At 41.5% G+C, this 21,101-nt stretch overlaps 1 protein-coding gene and 2 pseudogenes across 11 annotated transcripts in view; all 3 read left to right on the forward strand.

The window, feature by feature from the left end:
- The window catches only part of ACACA (acetyl-CoA carboxylase alpha), a 324,373-nt gene that overhangs the window by 256,289 nt on the left and 46,983 nt on the right, over window positions 1-21,101 (forward strand). For 10 of the 11 annotated variants that reach the window (XM_031011317.3, XM_031011323.3, XM_055388355.2 and 7 more), the window contains 2 exons: window positions 886-1,006; window positions 2,339-2,449. In XM_031011317.3, coding sequence (XP_030867177.3) covers window positions 886-1,006; window positions 2,339-2,449 — 232 coding nt within the window. Of the gene's footprint in view, window positions 1-885; window positions 1,007-2,338; window positions 2,452-21,101 lie in introns of those variants that run through there. The other variant, XM_055388359.2, reaches the window with a different exon arrangement.
- On the forward strand, window positions 8,023-8,728 carry LOC129533802 (high mobility group protein B1-like; annotated as a pseudogene).
- On the forward strand, window positions 8,809-16,050 carry LOC129533801 (small ribosomal subunit protein uS5-like; annotated as a pseudogene).

Below are 21,101 nucleotides of genomic sequence, written 5' to 3' on the forward strand. Positions count from 1 at the left end.
TGCTTTTAAGAAACTTGTTCTAGAAAATAAGAGAGGGCATCTAAAATCTGAGGGCCATCTATAACGTCAAACCTTTTCCTTGTTTGCTTTAGTTTAACTTTCTTGTCAACCTTTAGAGGTAGATATTATTATTCCCATTTTGTAGAAGTTATTATTATTTCTAGAGTCACACTCCTGTGTGTATCAGAGCAAGGATTTAAATCTATCTGCTTGGCCGGGCGCGGTGGCTCACACCTGTAATCCCAGCACTTTGGGAGGCCGAGGCGGGTGGATCACAAGGTCAAGAGATCGAGACCATCCTGGCCAACATGGTGAAACCCCGTCTCTACTAAAAAAAACGAAAATTAGGCCGGTCGCGGTGGCTCACGCCTGTAATCCCAGCACTTTGGGAGGCTGAGGTGGGCGGATCACGTGCTCAGGAGATCGAGACCATCCTGGATAACACGGTGAAACCCCGTCCCTACTGAAAATACAAAAATTAGCCGGGCGTGGTGGCGGGCGCCTGTAGTCCCAGCTACTTGGGAGGCTGAGGCAGGAGAATGGCGTGAACCCGGGAGGCAGAGCTTGCAGTGAGCCGAGATTGCACCACTTCACTCCAGCCTGCCAATAGAGCGAGACTCCGCCTCAAAAAAAAAGAAAAAAGGCTATCTGCTTAATTCCAGATTTCGCTCTTTCTATTAAACCATGTTGCTTCCAGGTAAAATAGGCACCAAGCTAAGAAGGAAAGACATATGAATGAAGAGTATAAAAGGAAGCACATAAAGCCCTGGCATTAAATATAAGCTTTCAATACACTTTTAGCAGCCTTTTAATGGTGATTATTCTTTTAATGGCTTGTTGTTACTGTGTTTAACATTCATAATTTGACATGGCCGTATCCAATAGGTACAAGATAACAGATATTATTGGGAAAGAAGAGGGAATTGGACCCGAGAACCTTCGAGGTTCTGGAATGATTGCTGGAGAATCCTCATTGGCCTATAATGAGATCATTACCATCAGCCTGGTAAATCTTTCCAGAATGTGAAATTTTTGAAGAACTGGCTGTGTGGCTAGGTTTATTTTTTTCTCTATCACTGCTATTCAGTCCCAAATGAGAGCATTTCTTGAAGATTGTATGTCTATAATTATATTTTAATCACACATGATAATGGAAGATAGGATAATATAAATAACTGAATTTTTCAAACAAACCCAGCACTTTGTTTTAGCTTTTAGTGTAACTTCTTTTTATTTTCTTTCTTTCTTTTTTTTTTTTTTGAGACGGAGTCTCGCCCTGTCACCAGGCTGGAGTGCAGTGGCACGATCTCAGCTCACTGCAACCTCCGCCTCCACTGTTCAAGCAATTTTCTTGCCTCAGCCTCCTGAGTAGCTGGGACTACAGGCGAGTGCCACCATGCCCAGCTAATTTTCGTATTTTTAATAGAGCCGGGGTTTCACCATGTTGGCCAGGATGGTCTCAATCTCTTGACCTCGTGATCCACCCGCCTCAGCCTCCAAAAGTGCTGGGATTACCGGCATGAGCTACGACACCTGGCCCCTCTTTCCTTTTTTTTAAGAGACAGGGTCTTACTCTATCACCCAGGCTAGAGTACAGTGGTGCAATCATAGTTCACTGCAGCCTTTACCCCCTGGGCTCAAGTGATCCTCCTACCTCAGCTTCCAGGTAGCTAGGACTACAGGCATGTGCCACCACCTCCAACTAATTTTTAAATTTTTTGTAGTGATGGGGGTCTCACTATGTTGCCCAAGTAGGTCTTTTTTTTTTTTTGAGACAGAGTCTCACTCTGTTGCCCAGGATGGAATGCAGTGGCGTGATCTCAGCTCACTGCAACCTCTGCCTCCTGGGTTCAAGTGGTTTTCCTGCCTTGGCCTCCCGAGTAGCTGGGATTACAGGCACGTGCCATGATGCCCGGATAATTTTTGTATTTTTGCTAGAGACAGGGTTTCACCATGTTGGCCAGGCTGGTCTCAAACTCCTGACCTCAAGTAATTCGCCAGCCTCAGCCTTCCAAAGTGCCGGGATTACAGGTGTGAGCTGCCTCGCCTGGCCCCAAGGTAGTCTTGAACTCCTGGGCTCAAGTGATCCGCCCACCTCAGACTCCCAAAGTGCTAGGATGATAGGCATGAGCCATTGCACCCAGCCTGAATTTTGCATCATTGTATTTTCTTTTCTTTGACCATGAAATTTGTGTGTGTGTGTTGTTGTCAATCAAACAGACTTCATAAAAAGCAATGTTTATTTCTGTTAATTTGGATTTTACTTATCTATGCCTTAGTTCTTATAGCTTCAGAGAGGACATAAATATGTGACATGTAGAATTTATTCTTTTCTAAGGTGACGTGCCGGGCCATTGGGATTGGGGCTTACCTTGTCCGGCTGGGACAGAGAACCATCCAGGTTGAGAATTCTCACTTAATTCTAACAGGAGCTGGAGCCCTCAACAAAGTAAGTTTCTAGGGTTTTGAAGAAGTATGCATAGCTGATTGAAGATTATTGTGTGAATTCTTAATTCAAGATCCTGATTGGAAGGAAGCAGTTCAATCCATGCCTTCCTCAGTCTATCTCTTCCCCTCTCCCTCCATCTTTTCTGCCCATTGACTTGCTTGCCTTTTTATTCATTCATTCATTCGTTTCATTTATCAACTATTTTGAGTGCTTACTGTTTTCTAGGCACTGTTCCAAGCCCTGTGTATATGTTAGTGAACAAACCATATAAAACCGCTGCTCTAAAGTGCTTATGCTTTAGTGTCGTTGTAGAAAGACAGAATTAATTGAACGCTTCTGTTCTGTCCCACCTCTCCTCTCTTTTTCTTAATCTATTAGTAAAAGATGTGAGGAGATCTATACACAGACATTGAGCTGTCTCTGATTCCAGCTGTGCTAGTTCCCATTTCAGGCCTACATCATGAATTAGGTACCGGCCTAGGTGTTGAGACTATCAAGTTTTAATGATTTTGTGAAATCTGTAAATACACCTCTCGAAAAGGGCACCGATGGTGGTCTCTTGTATATAGAAGAAATATTTGGCAAATATTGAGTGGGAAGATGGGTGGATGGATGCATGGATGGGTTACTGGGAAAGAGTATGCATAAAGATTTATCTTCCCTTCCAAAGAAAGGTTTGTGCCTTTTTAGTCCAACTTCACAAGGGTTTTTCCAAAGGGGAAAAAAATGGATGGCAAGGTCACTGCTCGAAAGAGTGAAAACTATCCAAGAATACCTGAATGTATAAAGGACAGTGCAGTTCTGACATCTTTGCAAGCACAGGAAAATTATTTTCTCTTCAGGGCCAGAAAAATATAATGGAATATTCTGAGGCTGACTGCCCTTGTGCAACTTATATAACCTCTCAGCTCCTCAGCTTTCTTATCTGTCAAAGGGGGATAATAATTTAAACCTTTAAATAATGTGGAGCTCAAATGAGAAAACATAAGTAAAAGTACCTAGTTCTACTGGGCATGCCTAGATTCCCAGCTACTCAGGAGGCCGAAACAGGAGGATAGCTTGAACCCAGAAGTTTGAATCCAGCCTGACAACATAGTAAGACCCCATCTCTTAAAAAAAAAAAAAAAAAAAAAAAAGAGTACCTAGTTCTTGGCAAAAAGTGTTGGCCCACATTCAGATTTCAGTTTCCCGTTCCTCTCTCTAACATGATTTGGTGATTGAGCTTATGGAGTTAATACACATACTAAATTGTATCAGATATTATGTTTACTCCACTTGCAGGAACTTTTTATCAAGTCTTGACTTTCAAGTTTAAGGGTAAGAATTAAGTGTTCTGTCATTCCCATTTAGGAAAAAGTTGATAATTCCATTGGTTTAATTAGATTTTGTGGATGTCAGAAATTAGAGGAATCATTTGATGCGATCAGCTTGCTCTGTGCATTCATATGAACTCTGTATCCTCCTCTGGGCTTGCTTTTCTCATCAAGGAAAGGCACAGCAGTGCTAACAGTGGCGAACTTGGCTGTCTTCCTCCCTTTTTGGAGAGTAGCCTGGAAATAAAGGTTGTGAACCACTACTACTGAAGATTATTATTGCAGTGGGAGAAACTGCTGAGAGTCTTAAGGTTGTTGTTTTTTTTTTTAAGTTGCTCTTTTGGATACCTTCTTAGGATGAGATATTGATGAATGCCAAAGTTAATTTTAGGTACCATTATCTATGAGAACAGAATTTTTGAAAGATTTTAAAAATTCTGTTCTCATAGATAATGGTACTTTAAAAACCTATATTTCCATGATGTTCCCATACCCAGTCAGAGAGCTAATTTCTGAAATATATCCTCTTATATTGAGTTTCTTTCTCCCCCCCTGCCCCGAAAGTATATTATATACAAAGAATATTACAAAAAGCAGATGTTGGGTTTTTGGTTTTGTTTTGCTTGAAAACTTGCTAGTTGAATTTCATTTGTGCCATGAAGAAACATTAGAGATTGATTTCTTTAAATCTGATTGAATTGTTCTAATCAAATTCATTATATTCACTGTCATAGCTTACCGGGCTGCTTGTTAAAACAAAAGCTTAGTTACAGGGTGAAAGATAAATAAAGCTATAGCTTTAACTTACCAAACAATGCTCACTTCCAAAAGGGCATGATTGTTTTTAGCTGAAGGGAGTGATCAGATACAGAGGTTACCTAATGTTGCTCTGCCTGCTTCACTATCTTCATGTCAGCTCCTCTTAAGTATAGAGCTGTGCTGCTGAAGACACCCCGATTTCATGCAAATTCGTTCAGAATATCCTATCAGCCCCTTTGCCTATAAGGTATGAAAAAGGAAACTACCATGCTCAGATGGCTTCCTCTGACTCACTCCTTCTGTGTGTGCTGGTGTTTTTCTTCATCTGTTTGCCTTTCTTTCTGTAGGTATCTCTCTGTATTGTGTGCTTTGGGTGTGTGCGAGTCACCCTGAGTGCATGTCTCTTTCTGTGTGGGTGCTGATCTTTCTGTCTCTTTGTGTCTGTGTCTTGCGTATAGATCCCCCTCTTTCTCTGTCTGTGTGCCGCCCTGTGTGTCCATGTGTGAGAAAGTCTTTGTGTTTTTGAAACATTATAGAGCCTCCTTTCTTAAGCCTTGGCCATTTTGCTCATAGTATGTACCTGTGTAAAGTGGAAATGTAGGAGACATATGCAAGCTTATATACAGTCTTAGACTGTAAATATTTGACCCCCACCTTTTTGAGTCTTCATCCTTTATGTTAAACATTGGGGTGAAGAATAAGGAGTGGGGGTGTTCAGAGGTTGTAGGGGAAAAAAATCTTGTGTGTGCAAGTGCCGATCCTGTTGACCCCTTTGAAAATTGAAATAATGATAATGCGCGTCTCCTGACTGCATCAAAGTATCAGCACATCAAAAGCCAGGAGGCATGAAATGCAAATGATAAAGTGAAAGCAGATGGATTGTGCATGATCGCCTGATGCCCAATGAATTTTAAAAGGTGCTGGTTTGCAGGAAGAGGGGGTTGGGGGGTTTTGGGGGGGGACTGAAATAAACACGTTATCCCTGCAATTTTTTTTTGTTCTTGATGCTCACTCCTGACAATATTTTTTCACACTTGAGTGAACACCCTCTCTCTCTCTCTCTCTCTCTCCCCCCCCCCTTCTTCTCTCCCTTTCTCTCTCCTCTCCAACTCCCCTCCTCTGCCCCCCGCCCACCTCTTACACATCTCAGGTCATGTCGCTGCAGCTCCGGTGGAAATAATAAGATATAAACCACGAGGTTGTTATTTGCATAGAAATAGCATGGAGCCCCAGGCAGCAAGGGAGAAGGACACAGGGATGATTTGTCTAAAATTTTAATGAAAACTTTTGCTGAGGCAGAGATTTTTAAAAACTTTCTTTCTCCCTGCTTTTCCCCTTCCTTCCCCTACCCCCCAAACCCCATCATTGATTTTACTTAACATGGTTCAGTTTGAAGAGAAAAGGTTGACACTCCACATATCATACTCCCATAATGCAGCAACCTGTAAATTGTTTCTTCCTTTAATAGATATGACGCTGAAGAGACATGCATTTTCAACTTAATACATTGCATGTGTGCGCCTGGCTTTTATGGCTATACTCCATCTCGGCATACACATGATGTTGCCTGTCATTAGCCTGTTTTTAATTAGTTTACACCTTCCTATCTTTTGCTTCCAAAGACTCTTACTTTTTAAAGGATTTCTTTTTATAGCCAACAGTAGTAACCTTCATATAAAATAAATATTTTCTGGTGTTTTCCTGTTTTTTTACTTTTGGTGGTTTTTCTGTATACTTACATGTTTTATTCATGGATGCCATCCTTTGCCACTGTGTCTTTTATTCCAAAACCAGGAAGTGCTTCCCACCTTCGTATTTTTATCCTTTTCCCCCTGTGAACTCACCATTTGTGTATCTTCTTTCCATGCCTGTCTTGCTTTGTTGCCTGCAGTTATTTGTAAAATATTCAAAATATTACCCAAATTGAGATGAGTTGTAGTATCTGGATTTTATTGAGTGTTACTAAGCACATTTGACATTAGAACTAAAGGCAGTAGGCTGGTGATTAGAAGCAGCCCAAGTGGGTTTGCTTGAAATTCAGTCAAGAATATCTGTCTGGTTCCTTGATATCTTCTGGAATGGGCTAATGGTGTCAGGGCTATATTTCGTAGACAGGAAGGCAAAAACAGAAGGGAAAGTGACTTAGTTTCATTGAGAGAGACTAGATCAGGGTCAGAACATGAACTTTCATGTCCCTAAGTTTCACTGAAGAAAGCTCAGTCCTCTTTGCTTAGTGGTCTGTAAAGCCTAAGAGAAGGTGGTCCGGTCGTTTTCCTGTTTGTCCAAATGTCGTGAGAATTATGACATTAATAAGAGAAGTTTCTAGGGGCTTGCTATTTCATGTCACTCAAGGTAGTAGATCCTAACTCTAGGAACCGTAGGCTGTGGGTGACAGATTCCTTAAAATGCCTCACTGCGTGGCAGACCTGATGTGTGTGGCAAATTACGCTGCTTGAAGGGAGTCATGCTGGCCTGGCAAAGGCAGTAACCTGTGTACTTGGGGAACTGGTAAGATGCACCCTTAAGGAGCTGAGATGATTGCAGAGTCATAAACTCTTAAGTCTATTTGCCACTGGACATTTGCAGAGATGATCATATTTACTTTCCCTCCCCCCACCACTCTTCCTCTCAGTTTCCTTTTTACTTTATTTTTTTCTCCCTTTCCTGGTAAAAGTATTAGTATGTTTAACGTAGTGTTAGGTGGCAGATAGGCTGGGAAGAACTAGTATTGTAAAGGAACACTGATGTGTACTGGAGCCTACTAGCTCTCAATCCATTGCCCCAGACTTGGGGAGAGAGAGCACATTCTCTATCCAGAGAAATAAGAATATGCAGTTTATGGTTGTCCTCTGGACATTAACTGCCTGTGAAGGTAAGGTATATGCCAAAGGCAGTGATATGCAGGTGATAGATTCACCAGGAGATGATATGTGACTTTTCTTGTATTTTAAAGCTCTGCTTCTTTTTTAGAAAAAAAAAATTGTATACTCTCATCCCCCTTAGCGAGATCAGGCCCGTATTTCCACTGAATCTGCCAGGAAAAAAGAAATTATGTGATGGGTATGACTAGGGCCATTAGTTTGGTAGGGGGCTAATTCTGCTAATCTTGCTTTTGAGACTTGGTGCAAGTAAGTTACATTTCTCTCTGGTTCTCATATATGTATTTTTCTGCAGCTATGCAGTATGAAATGTGAAGTTGTCATAGCTGACTCTGTTAGGCACAGTACCAGAGTTCCTCTCATGAGTGGGAATTGTCTGTTACACCAGGGACCTGCACTGTGTAGTCGCCATGCTCACCCACCCATGACTCTGTGAAACACAACATGAAAGTCATGGAGGCTCAAGAAGGGAAGGAGAGATTACTTAGCTCTCACTGTGGGGCGGGCAGCATTGTAACTTTCACATAACGTAAAGAGGTTACGATAGAGACAGCGCTGGGGCAAGCGAGAGCCAGACAGGCACTGGGTGACTCTGTGCCTCGCTGTGGAAAAACAACTAAACATGGGCAAAGGAGATCCTAAGAAGCCTAGAGGCAAGATGTTGTCATACGCATTTTTTGTGCAAACTTGTTGGGAGGAGCATAAGAAGCATCCAGATGCTTCAGTCAACTTCTCAGTTTTCTAAGAAGTGCTCAGAGAGGTGGAAGACCATGTCTGCTAAACAGAAGGGAAAATTTGAAGATATGGCAAAGACAGACAAGACCCATTATGAAAGAGAAATGAAAACCTACGTCCCTCCTGAAGGGGAGACAAAAAAGAAGTTCAGGGATCCCAGTGCACCCAAGAGGCTTCCTTCAGCGTTCTTCCTGTTGTATTCTGAGTATCGCCCAAAAATCAAAGGAGAACATCCTGGCCTATCCATTGGTGATGTTGCGAAGAAACTGGGAGAGATGTGGAATAACACTGCTGCAGATGACAAGCAGCCTTATGAAAAGAAGGCTGCGAAGCTGAAGGAAAAATACGAAAAGGATACTGCTGCATATTGAGCTAAAGGAAAGCCTGATGCAGCAAAAAAGGGAGTTGCCAAGGCCGAAAAAGCAAGAAAAAGAAGGAAGATGAGGAAGATGAAGAGGATGAGGAGGAGGAAGATGAAGAAGATGATGATGATGAATAAGTTGGTTCTAGCACAGATTTTTTTCTTGTCTATAAAGCATTTAACCCCCCTGTATACAACTCACTCCTTTTAAAGGAAAAAAATTGAAATGTAAGGCTGTGTAAGAATTTTTTTAAACTGTATGGTGTCTTCTTTTGTATAGTTAACACACTACCAAATGTGTCTTTAGATAGCCCTGTCCTGGTGGTATTTTCATAGCCACTAACCTTGCCTGGTACAGGATGGGGGTTGTAAATTGGCATAAAAATTTTAAGCAGGTTCTTATTGGTGCACAGCACATGTAAGTTATATATGGGGATGGTAGTTTTTTCATTTTCAATTGTCTCTGATGCAGCTTATATGAAACAATTGTTCTGTTAACTGAATACCACTCTGTAATTGCAAAAAAAAAAAAAAAGTTGCAGCTGTTTTATTGGCATTCTGAATGCTTCTAAGTAAATTATAATTTTTTTTATTAGTTAAAAAAAAAAAAAAAGATGTTATGAGCATGGAGAGGCTAGAGCCAGGCTGCCCAAGTTTAATTCTTGGCTCTACCACCTACTTAGTTGTGTGACCTCGGGCAATTTATTTAACCTCTCTGGGCTACAGTTTTATTAACTGTAAAAGATGAGTAATAATAGTATCTGTGTACCAGAGTTGCTGTGAGAATTAAATGAGCCAAAATAGGTAAAACATTGGCACTGCCATAGTCTTCTCTAAGGTGCATTTAGGGTTCCTTCTCATTGCAATTTCTTATCCTGGTTCTGGAAAGGAAATACGAACACATTATTCTCTATACTTTCTGATTCTTTGAAGGCAAAAATTCCTTCAAGAAAATGTTAGATGACAGTCCTCACTGTGGCAGTACATTCATGTATTGACTTTCCCAATAGATGTATCTAGCAACAATCAACACACTTTGGAAAGCCATTAATGTGAGAGGCACGATGTTCAGTCGTGACAGGGTAGTATATATGTCAGTCATCTGTCTACAAGAGTCCCCAAGGACTTGTTGATACAATAGCTGATAATCACTCTAAGGATCAGTCTAGCAATTTGCATTTTTAAAAGTCCCTAACTACCTATTTTCACAATAGACAGTCCCTGTACTCCCATAGCTCCAGATGGGGTCACTCTCCTTTCTAAAGAGGGCATTTTAGCTTCCTTTCTGAGTAATCCTTGCTTTAGCATTATGAATGAATTCTCAGAGATTATTGCACAATGGACAGATCTCCCTAATTTTCAAGCGCTCCCTCCCCACACATAAAATATTGCTAAATCTGGCCCCATTTGGGGGGATTGTTTTGTTTGTTTTTCATTTGATATTCCTCAAGTTTGGTAGAAAACTATACCAGGTTATGTTTTGACTCTATTAGTGTGCCTTAGTGACCTGCCAGCAATCCTGAGTGCTCTGGTTTGGAGATCTTGCAGGGTGGAATCGCCACACAGAGCTCCACTACAGAAGTTGTCTCTGATTCTAAGAGAGCCCATGCATATATGGTGGCTTAGAGTCCAAGAATTTGGGAGACCCTACAGCAAGTACCAGTCCAGAGCTTCTAGATAAAGTGAAAGCTCTGAGACTCTATTTGGGGCATTGAATACAGACTCGGAAATTATCATGTTTGACAACCTATTATGAATGTGCTCAAACTTTTTGGAGTTACAGAACCTTTAGATTAAAAAAAAAAAAAAAACAAAAAACAAAAAAAAACTTGGCCAGGCATTGTGGCTCATGCCTGTAATCCCAGCACTTTGGGAGGCAGAGGCAGGCGGATCACCTGAGGTCAGTGGTTTGAGACCAGCCTGGCCAACGTGGTAAAGCCCTGTCTCTACTAAAAATACAAAATTAGCCAGGCATGGTGGCACACACCTGTAATCCCAGCTACTCAGGAGGCTGAGGCAGGAGAATCACTTGAACCTGGGAGGCAGAGGTGGCAGCGAGCCAAGATTGCACCATTGCACTCCAGCCTGGGCAAAAACAGCAAAACTCCATCTCAGAAAAAAACAAAACAAAACAAAACAAAAACTTTTGATTGTTCTTCTCCCTGACATTTACTAGGTAAGCAACTTTGGGCTTTAATCTATTTAGATGTTAGTTTCCTCTTTGTGAAATGGAAGGCATAATACATTTCCCATTTTAAAGTAGAAAATCAGGTTGGCGTGGTAATCCTATAATCCAAGCACTTTGGGAGGCCGAGGAAGGAGGATGGCTTGAGGCCAGGAGTTCAAGACCAGGCTGGGCAATATAGCAAGAAGCAAGACCCCCTCTACAAAATAATTAAAAAATTAGCCAGGTGTGGGGGTGCCTGAGATGGGGAACCGTGGAACCTTTGGCAGTGGCATCCAGGGCTGGGACCATGGCCGTGAACAGGGCCTGGGCCCCACAAAGCTCATGGAGGCAAGGCTGAGGGCAAGGAATGGATGACCAAGTTGGGCCACCTGGTCAAGGACATGAAGATCAAGTCCCTGGAGGAGATCTATCTCTTCTCCCTGCCCATCAAGGAATCTGAGATCACTAACTTTTTCGTGGGGACCTCTCTCAAGGATGAGGTTTTGAAGATTATGCCAGTGCAGAAGCAGACGCGTGCTTGCCAGCACATCAGGTTCAAGATGTTTGTTGCCATCAGGGACTACAATAGCCATGTTGGTCTGGGTGTTAAGTACTTCAGGGAGGTGGCCACTGCCATCCATGGGGCCATCATCCTGGCCAAGCTCTTCATTGTCCCCATGCACAGAGGCTGCTGTGAGAAGAAGGCCCACACCATTCCTTGCAAGGTGACAGGTGGCTGTGGCTCTGTGCTGGTGCGCCTCATCCCTGCACCCGGGGCACTGGCATCATCTCGGCCCTGGTGCCCAAGAAGCTGCTGATGATGGCCAGTATTGATGACTGCTACACCTCAGCCAGGGGCTGCACTGCCACCCTAGGGAACTTTCTCAAGGCCATCTTTGATGCCATCTCTAAAACCTACAGCTACCTGACCCCCGACCTCTGGAAGGAGACTGTATTCATCAAGTCTTCCTGTCAGGAATTCACTGACCACCTCGTCAAGACCCACACCAGAGTCTCCATGCAGGGGACCCAGGCTCCAACTGTGGCTACAACACAGAGTTTTTACATAAGAAAAATGAAGTGAATTAAGCCTGTTTTTGGTTTGCTTGTTTTTTTTAAGTAGAAGACCAGAGGATCTCTTAATCTTAAATTCTGTTCAATATCTAGTATTCTGTGATGCTCTAAAGATGCGTATTGATCTGTAGCCAGGGAACTGTTTCAGGCTGGGGAGTGAATAGATAGGAGGTGGGGAATTTTAAAAGTTATTGCATATTAGGGTATTATATATTAAATTACATATTAGTGATATATAAAATTATTACATACTTGTGAGACCAGGAATGGAAGTTGAAGAGCATGATGATTTAAATTTTTTTTTAATTTTGTTTCTTATCCAGATTACAGAAAAGTAAACACTATATGTTGTTCACAATCACAAGTGGCTGTAGAATTATAAATCTTGAGAGTGGGAGGATCCTCAAAAGTTCAACCACACAATTGTTGTGTGAATCTCCTCTGTGACACCATTGCTAAATATTCACCCAACTATGTGTGAAAAATTCAATTGAATGGGAACTGAGTACTTTTGGAGCCAATCCCATTCATCTATGTATTCATCTGTGAATTCTTTTTTATATTTGGCTAAAGTCTGTTTCCCTGTACAGAGACTGATCACTCTTTAAAGACAGTGTTCAAATTTAACAAAGAAACTCCCAGTTTTATGGTATGACCAATTGGAAATTGAATGGAACCAAAATCTTTCTCATGTACTTTTGTGTTCAGAGTCTGGTCTTGTCTCAAGAACAAATGTAGTGAAGATGAAAATGCTATTCCAAGATAGAAAAGAAATTGGATTAATAAATAACTTTGCCAGTTAAAAATGTGAAATAAGTAGAAGATACAAGAGAAACAGTTAAAACTTAATTCCACTTGGAACCTTAGGGGTCTCCTGCAGTGCCATGCAGTACCTTCGGAGCCCAATTATCTCCTGCTTTCTCCTCCTCTGCCTTGTTGAAAGTCCAGATCCTGATACAAGGTTGGAGGATATTTCTTTTTGACTGCTATATTTGTAGATACCAGCTAAAACTCATTGGGTCTAAGATTTGGTGGAATCAGTAAAGGTGATGTAGACTTAGGTACTCAAACCCCAAGGGTACACAAACACAAGCTAAACTGCTAGAATGTATTACCCTCTTTCCTCAGTGAACAGTCTCTGGCTCACTTCATCCATGTGGACCTTCATTATATCTCTACCCTATATCCATTGTCCATTTCCACCTCCAGGGTTCTGATGTGTCCTGAGTATTAGAATGAAGAAATGCCTCTACCTCACACTTTGAGTGGCATGTAGGGTCTCTACACTGTCTGTTTCTAATAAAACATTGTCTCTGAACTCAAGCTAAGGGCCCACTTAGCTCTGTACACAGGGTTCCTTAGGAAGATTGGTTTCTTCGTCTTCTTCATTTTATATTCAGTTGTATGTTACACCTTCATATGTTGAATTTTCTTCACCTGTCTCTCTTTCTACATATATTCATAGCTCTGTCTTTGCAGATCAGTGCTCACTTGAAGCTTTGCTACTCTGTCAGCCCCTCTCCTCTCTTCAGCCTTTCTTCTCCCCCAACCCCAGCCTGAAGCCCAAGTAAATTAGCTTATCACCCCTGCCCCCTAGTTGTAAAAAAATTCCCGTACTCCTCCAACAGTGTCTATTCTTGGATTTGCAGTCAGCAACCATCTCCAATAACCATCAGGCTGTCAGCTTTGCAGCTCCCTACCACCTCCCACCTCCCCCATTACTCACCAGAAGAAAAAGAGAGCCAGAGCAAGAGCTTGAAATATATCATGCAATAGTGTATCATGAATTTGTTGTGAATCACAGTGGTGAAGCAGGTTTATTTATTTCTGAGACCTTAAATCAATACAAAGTAGGTCTCTTAGTTCTGAAGCTGGGATGGAGTGTGAAAAAATGAGCCCATTGTACTCTTAAAACTTTGGGGAAAGGAGATGACAGCTATATAATTCCATTTACCAGGCACTAGGGGCTTTAATGTGAAGGTGACAGGGAGCTCTTTGTGCATTTAGAGCACCATATCTTCTAAATAAAAGATCTGTAGACTTGATAGTGGAGCATAGCTCCAAGTTTAATAATCTCCAAGCATTAGACCGAGCCAATATGTTCCCAAGTCAGAAAGGTCCCCCTTAACACTCATAAATTAAAAGTGCAAGAACCACACGTTAGTAGATTAGAAATGCAAGGACTCCAGTCTTTTCTAGAAGGAAGACAGAGCTGGGCCCTGGCTGTGCACAGACTGGTCTATGAATATGATAAAGAAGCAGAAACGAGACTGTTTAGAAACCTGACTCCTAGCTGTTCATCATTCTAGGGAATGTTCCCTGTGCATGGATCCAAATCTAGCTATGTCCCTTCTCATTCAGATTGGCCATTATCACACAGTCTAATCAGCTAATGTACACAGTCAGGAATGTTGAATTATGAAAGGAGAAGCTTAAAGAGCTTTTTAGATTGAACTACAGATTACCATGCCTGGGCTTCAAGATTTTCTGGCTGATTTTTGACCGGTTCCTAATTTTAATAATGTCTCAGTGTCTGGGATTTAAGCCTTCTAAAATAGTATGCGCGTCTAAGAAATTGAGAAATCAGTGTTGGTAAGGAAAAGAACCCACCCAAATTTAACCAACAGCATAAGATGCAAATATGAGAAGTCAAGACCATTGGAACATGTAATCAACTTTTGAGTATCTTCATTTTCTACCTGACCCATTGGTAAAATATGCCTTTCGCAATAGATAAAGCAGGTTTATGCAGCTCAGAAGGGCATTCCTAACATAATATGACTTTATAGTACTTAGAATTACTAGTTTAATTTTAGCCCATGTAAAGAATTTTGACAGAGAGGGAGGGAAAGGGGCATCTACATTGGGGAAAACTAAAAAGGTAGGAAAATTGAACCACTCCTTTTGCTTCAGAAAGCCACTACACATTATAACACTAATATGAAAGACTTATTTTGCTTATAGTGGTTTAACTTGCTGAACATACTAATCAGTTGAGGTTTTATAGAATACATAGAAATGTGGTAGATCACATGCATTTATTGCATGCCTGTTAGGTATAAAGCTGTTCTTATGCTGTGGCAATACAAAGATGATTCCTGCTTTCATGGAGCTGAAATTTAGCTAAAAGACAATAATAGGCTTTTCATGTGTTCTAAAGGAAAAAATAAAATTGCTGCCCACTAGATGTCAATGAGAAAACACAAACCAAAAGGCCACAGAGATAGTAAGTCAGTGCTACTCCCCTAAGAGTCAGGCCCTGCAAACACCATACTCTTGGGGCCTTGCCACTGGTGAGCAGTGCAGTCAGTCACAGCCTATTCAGTAAAACCAGCAGGAGGCGACTGACAAACAGGGATTTTTAAAAAAGTTTTCCATCTTTAGAAAATACATAATCTGATAAAAGATTGGTATCCAAAAGAATTCTCAAACTCAGTAAGAAAACAACCCAGTAATTAAAAACATGGGCAAGAAATTTGAACAGACATTACACCAAAGAAAATATAAGGATGGTAAATAAGCACATGAAAAGATGCTTATCATTAGTCATTAGGGAAATGAAGATTAAACCACAGCTTGACACCACCGAATGGTGTTTTTTGTTTTGTTTTTTGTTTTTTGTTTTTTTTTTTGAGATGGAGTCTCGCTCTGTCGCCCAGGCTGGAGTACAGTGGCGCAATTTTGGCTCACTGCAACCTCCACCTCCCAGGTTCAAGTGATTCTCCTGCCTCGGCCTCCCAAGTAGCTAGGGACTACAGGCATGTGCCACCACGCCCTGGCTAATTTTTATATTTTTAGTAGAGATGGGGTTTCACCGTGTTATCCAGGATGGTCTCAATCTCCTTACCTCATAATCTGCCTGCCTAGGCCTCCCAAAGTGCTGGGATTACAGGTGTGAGCCACTGTGCCTGGCCTAAATGGTTTTCTTTTTAATGTTTGACAAATACCAAGTGTTGATGAGGATGCAGGACAGCTGGAACTCTCATAGATTGTTGGTGGGAATGCAAAGTGGCACAGCCACTTTGAAAAAGGTTGGGCTTTTCTTAAAACCTGTACACAAATGTCTATAGCAGCATTATTTATAATCCTCCAAAAGTGAAAACAACCCAAATGTACACCAACAGGCAAACGGGTTACCAAGTTGTGGTACTTCCATAAAATGGAATATTACTCAGGAATAAAAATAAACTACTGATACCTGCATCAGCATGAATGAGGCTTAGATGCAATATGCTAACTGAAGGAAGCTAGATTCAAAAGGCTATGTACTGTATGACTCCATTTATGTAACATTCTAGAAAAGGCAAAACTACGGGAACAAAAAGATCAATGGTTGTTAGGGGTGGAGGGAGGGACGGGAACATGAGGAGACTTTGGGATGATGAAAATGCTCTCTATCTTGATTGTTGTGGTGGTTATATGACTATGTGTATTAAAATTCACAGACTTGTATACCTTATGATGGACAGTTTTGCTGTATGTAAATTATACTTCAATAAACCAGACTTTATTTAAAATTTTTAAAAATTGGCTGGGCATGGTGGCTCATGTCTGTAATCCCAGCACTTTGGGAAACTGAGGCGAGAGGATTGCTTGAGGCCAGGTCTTCGAGACCAGCCTAGACAACGTGCAAGACCTTGTCTCTACAAAAAAAAAAAAAGAATTCCTGTTTGGAATTAACTTATCATCAGAAATCTCAAGTCCCTACCTACATGAGCAGTTGGTGGGTCCCCCTAGGGTGAGTGATTACTTTTGGCAGCTTTCTTTCCAGAAGCCTGTGCTTCTTCTCATACATTTAGCAAGCAAACTATTGTGTGGCTCCTCTCTACCTTTTATATTACAAATGAGTCTCTGTTCCTTACCCACTCCACCTTCAAATCCTTATTGTCTTTCTGCTGTCTAATTCATTCCTCTGTTCTCCACTGAGCCCTGTACCTCAGTAAAGAGATGTCTTCCAGTGTCATTTCTGGCCTATATTCAGCCTCTTTTTGGCTGTTTCTTTTCCTTCCACTGGCAGCACCACCCCTTTGCCCCAGTTTATCCTTCAGCATACCTGATCACTTCATAATTTGCTGCTTATAGAGAGATTTTTGGTCTTATAGCAGATGGTCTTGAATCCAGCTGTGGCTCATGTCAGAGGCTTTTCTCTCTTCTGCCCACAGTATGTCACCGACCCCTTCTCTACCCCAACCCTAGCCTAGCACCTGCCAGCTAGCACTCCAGTTTGCCAGTGACAGTAGTGGCAATAAAGTGGGAAAAAAATTATAACCCTTTGCCTATGCATTAAGAAACTGTATTTTGGAACCCCCAAATAATCTTGTTGGTCACATAGGTCCTGGTTCCATCTCCCTAGAGATTTAATTCCATTCACCCTTGGATATATTCCTGAAGAAACATTGACACAGTGATATGTGCAGCACCACTTAAAATTGTTAATTGGAGATTGAATTACTTGTCAGATTTTTAAAATGTAGTCGTCTCAGGTCAGGGAGGAGGATATTAGCTGCACTGAGTAGATGAGCTATTGCATTTTTTTTCTTCTCCTTCCTCCTTTCTCTCCCCCTCCCTTTTCCTCTCTCTCATCCTTCCTTCTTTCTTTTGTCCCTATTTTACCACTTTTCTTCTACTCCTGCTTATTCTTTCTCATATCGGTTCTCTTTCAGCTTTAGCCAACCTTTATCAATAACCTGACAGATCCCAGAGTGACTTTAATATCTAGAATCATGGATGAAGTCCAGTGATGACAATTACTCAGTAAATTTACAAAACCCCTCCTCAAATCCTCTTGAGAATGGAAATGTCCTAATAAGAAGGAGGATTGCAGCGAGGACTCAGCTTGTATAGCCTAATTCTTAGATGCAGGAGGAATTTTGTATTCCCTGCTTCCTTAAATAGATGTCCTGACCCACCGAGGATTGTTTAAAAAGGGGGAAAAGACTGAATAAAAGGGGAAGAGACGGAATAGATTTCATTTTTTATTCCATCATTGATATGCATCATAATTTTTCACATCTTCAGCACATGATTGCAAATATTTGCCTATAAGTCTAAGGGTCCCCAACATAATGTGTATGTCAGGACAAAGGCAATTTTTAAAAAATTGAGCTAAGTTGCATCTGTGAAACTTGGAAATCTCAATGCCTGTGCTGACAAATATCCTGACAAGTAAATACTGCACTCATTCAGTATTACATAGTGATTTCATTTGCACAAAACATCACAATGCTCTGCCACTTCAGTCAAACGTCTGGAGCATGGGGGAAAGGAAGTACGTGTTTATCTTGATCTCCAAAAAGGGCTTTAAGGGAGAGAGCAGGCGGTATATTAGGCTGTTTTCATTGCCTGTCAGCTGTGGTAGACCTGAGCTGTCTGCAGTGTCTCTAGATAAGCAGCAGCAGCAGCAGAGGCCTGAGCATGGACGTATGACTGCATTCATTTGTACTTCTTATGTATCTCAACATTTCTAAAGGCTACGTAGCATCTTTGGTGGAGCCTTTAACAATTGTGTCTCTGCTAATCACTGGCTTTTATGTGGTGCCCTTAATTCTTAGGTCCGCCAGCTGCAATGAATGAAGTACTGGATGAGGCTTAAGTTTATACTGAGAATGAGTCAAGATCCTCTTTCCTCTCAGATTCAGCCCTTATTCAATTCTGTCAGCATGGCACTCTTCAGCAGAGGACCCCAAGGTGGAGCCCATTCCTAATATTGCATGGTACTGCTTCTCCACTTAGATCTGGAGGGCAAGAAAGTGAGGCCTCAGGAGAATCACCTCTGTTTGACTCACTCCTGTGTTTAAATGATTATTGATGCTTGCTGGACAGATAAATTAAAAGTTTGTATCATACAGTAAGTAGAATGTAAGAGGAATATATTTGGGAACTGAAACACGGCAAGAAATGCGTAGGTCAAAGTTTAAAAGAGTGTTGAATGCAGCTCACCTACTTCATGAAAATATGTTGATGAGAGTTGTTGACCCCAGGTTTTTCTGTAGAAGGTCAGCAGGGCAACCTTGAGGAAGAAAAAAATGGTTCTGTCTATGTGGGCTCCATTTGTCTTCCTAGATACTGATGAGGGTTTGTGTAACTGTTATAGCATGATCATTTCAGAGTTAGGCAGAATGGATTTTATCCTAACCCAGATTCTGCTTCCTTGGTTGGAGCTTTTGTTGTGAAGTATTCTAAAATCATTAAAACCACTTGAGTCAGCAATGACCCCTATAAATCAGGAGCTATTGTGTGCGCCCTCATTCTACTGGTGCATACTCCAAACATGTGGTCATTGAAGATGAACTGGAGGGTACTGCTTTCTCTTCACCGATTGTTAAGTAGTTAGGATTGTTAGCATTTGTTTGTGATTAGTGGAGCAGTTTCATTTCTGTGCCCATCCCCACCCTACCCCCCATCTCCCAAGATAAGGCTGGTCAGAGAGTGATATTGGGATACTCTTAGTCTATTCTGTAATTTTTCTCCTTAATTTCTGAATTAAGTGAATTTTCTCACATGACAAACACTTCTTTAGCTCAGAAATAATGTTCTTGGTATGTTAAGCCCTGGTTAGGTTTCTTCTAAACATAGGAAAGGAGAGATGTAGAAATACTGCTGCCTTTTCAGAACAATGCCAAAGCATCAGAACCCGAGTTTTAGCTTGTAAAGAGAAGAGTACTCAGTTACTGAGCCTACCAAGTTTGCCTCCCATTATTTTGTAAAAATACGGGGTAGAATGGATAAGTGGCAGAGGATCACTTTTAAATGAGGAGGCAAAGACATCAGAAGAAAGTATGTTTAAACAGCTGAGCGGTCCCTTTTTCTGAGTGTAGTTCTTCATTGGTCCATTATTAGTTTTGGAGATGTGTGAGATTCTAAGTGGTTGGACATTATCAGGTATTAGAGATAGGAAGAAAATAGTGTCTCTGAGTAGAAAATGGCCCAGCTCTCTCTTCTGGGCAACAAGGAGTACTTGGCTCCTGACCTAGATTGTGAATATCAGATTTTCAGGGTCAGCACAGTGTCTCCTTTTTTATTCCTTTTCCCCCTTTCCAGTTTTATTTTAATAATTAAAAATACTGCTGATCACACTGAATGCCTTCTAACAGAGAGGCAGTCTGTCCCAGAAGGACCAGTTGTGGGCCATCGGGTTTATGACAACCATAAAACCAGAGCCAGATCAGAGCGTGGCCTCCGTAAGTGACAGGGTTTCTGCCTCTACCAGGCTCCCGCATCAACAGACTGCTTTGGATATTTGTTTTGGTTTGGATTTTTTGTTCTGTTTTGTTTCCTGATGCATGTGTGAGTGTGCATGTGTGTGCACATGTAAAGATATAAATGAAACAGGTATGTAATGCCCTCTGCCTGTTAGAAAGACTAAAGCCATAAAAATAACAAACGGTGTATATTTGCTAGAATGTCAAAGTTATGAGTTTATTTTGTAATGATGTGCTCCTGCTTTCATGAGGTAAACTGGCCGTGGCGGAGGTGTTATTAGTAATATGGACTCAGCAGAGCAGAAAGCTGAGTGACCGAGAGATCAGTGTATCAGAGAGAGGGCAAATGGAAAGAGACAGCAGGAGAATGAGAAAAGAGCCGCAGTGCCTGGGCTGAGATTAAAGATGGACTGAGAGGCGGATGGGAGCTCAGTGGTCAGATACCGTCTTCCCTCTTCACGAGGCTCCTTCAAAGGAGCTGCCAGCATGTTGCTCAGCTTGGGGCTGCCTGTAAAGGCTTGTTCTCTGCGCTTCCTTATCAAGGAAAACAGTAATCTGAGAGCAATTTTGCTTTCCATATTCCTTTCAGAAAAGTATCTTATGCCCTTCCTAGCTGAAGTTAAATGGAATCAAGGCCAATTGGGTCACACTGAGGTTATTACTTTGGTCACCAACTTCCTCCATCTTTGGAAGGTCCTGATGGGGGTGCTGACCCAGCATGCAGGGGAACCTCTCAAAGCTCCTAACAAGAAGGGGCAAAATGGGAATATACAGGCAGACTTTGCTGGCCCTTAGTTAGTTAGATTCTCCCCCAGAGACTGAAAATGAATACACCTAAGGAAGAAATTTTGTATTGTTGTTATTTTTTAAAGGAGGAGAGGAAAGGAAAAAGAAAAGGTAAAATACAGTAAGCACTCTACAACTGTTTAGAGCTCTCTGGGGCTACCTTAGATGACTGACAATTACTATACACTCAGCAGTTTGCAGTAGTCAGTGATCAGGCTGCCCGGCTTCCATCTGCTGGGTCAGAAAACCTCCTTCCCTGAAAGAAATTATTAACCAGTCTTCAAGGGAAAAAGAAACCCTACAATTTCCAAGTCCAGGAATATCTTTTCTTCCTCTTTTTTTCTTCTTTAAAGGAAACTTTGTGGTTTCCAATTGCA

The sequence above is a fragment of the Gorilla gorilla genome, chromosome 4 (genome assembly GCF_029281585.2).
Source record: "Gorilla gorilla gorilla isolate KB3781 chromosome 4, NHGRI_mGorGor1-v2.1_pri, whole genome shotgun sequence".
In the NCBI taxonomy this organism is placed as follows: Eukaryota; Metazoa; Chordata; class Mammalia; order Primates; family Hominidae; genus Gorilla; species Gorilla gorilla.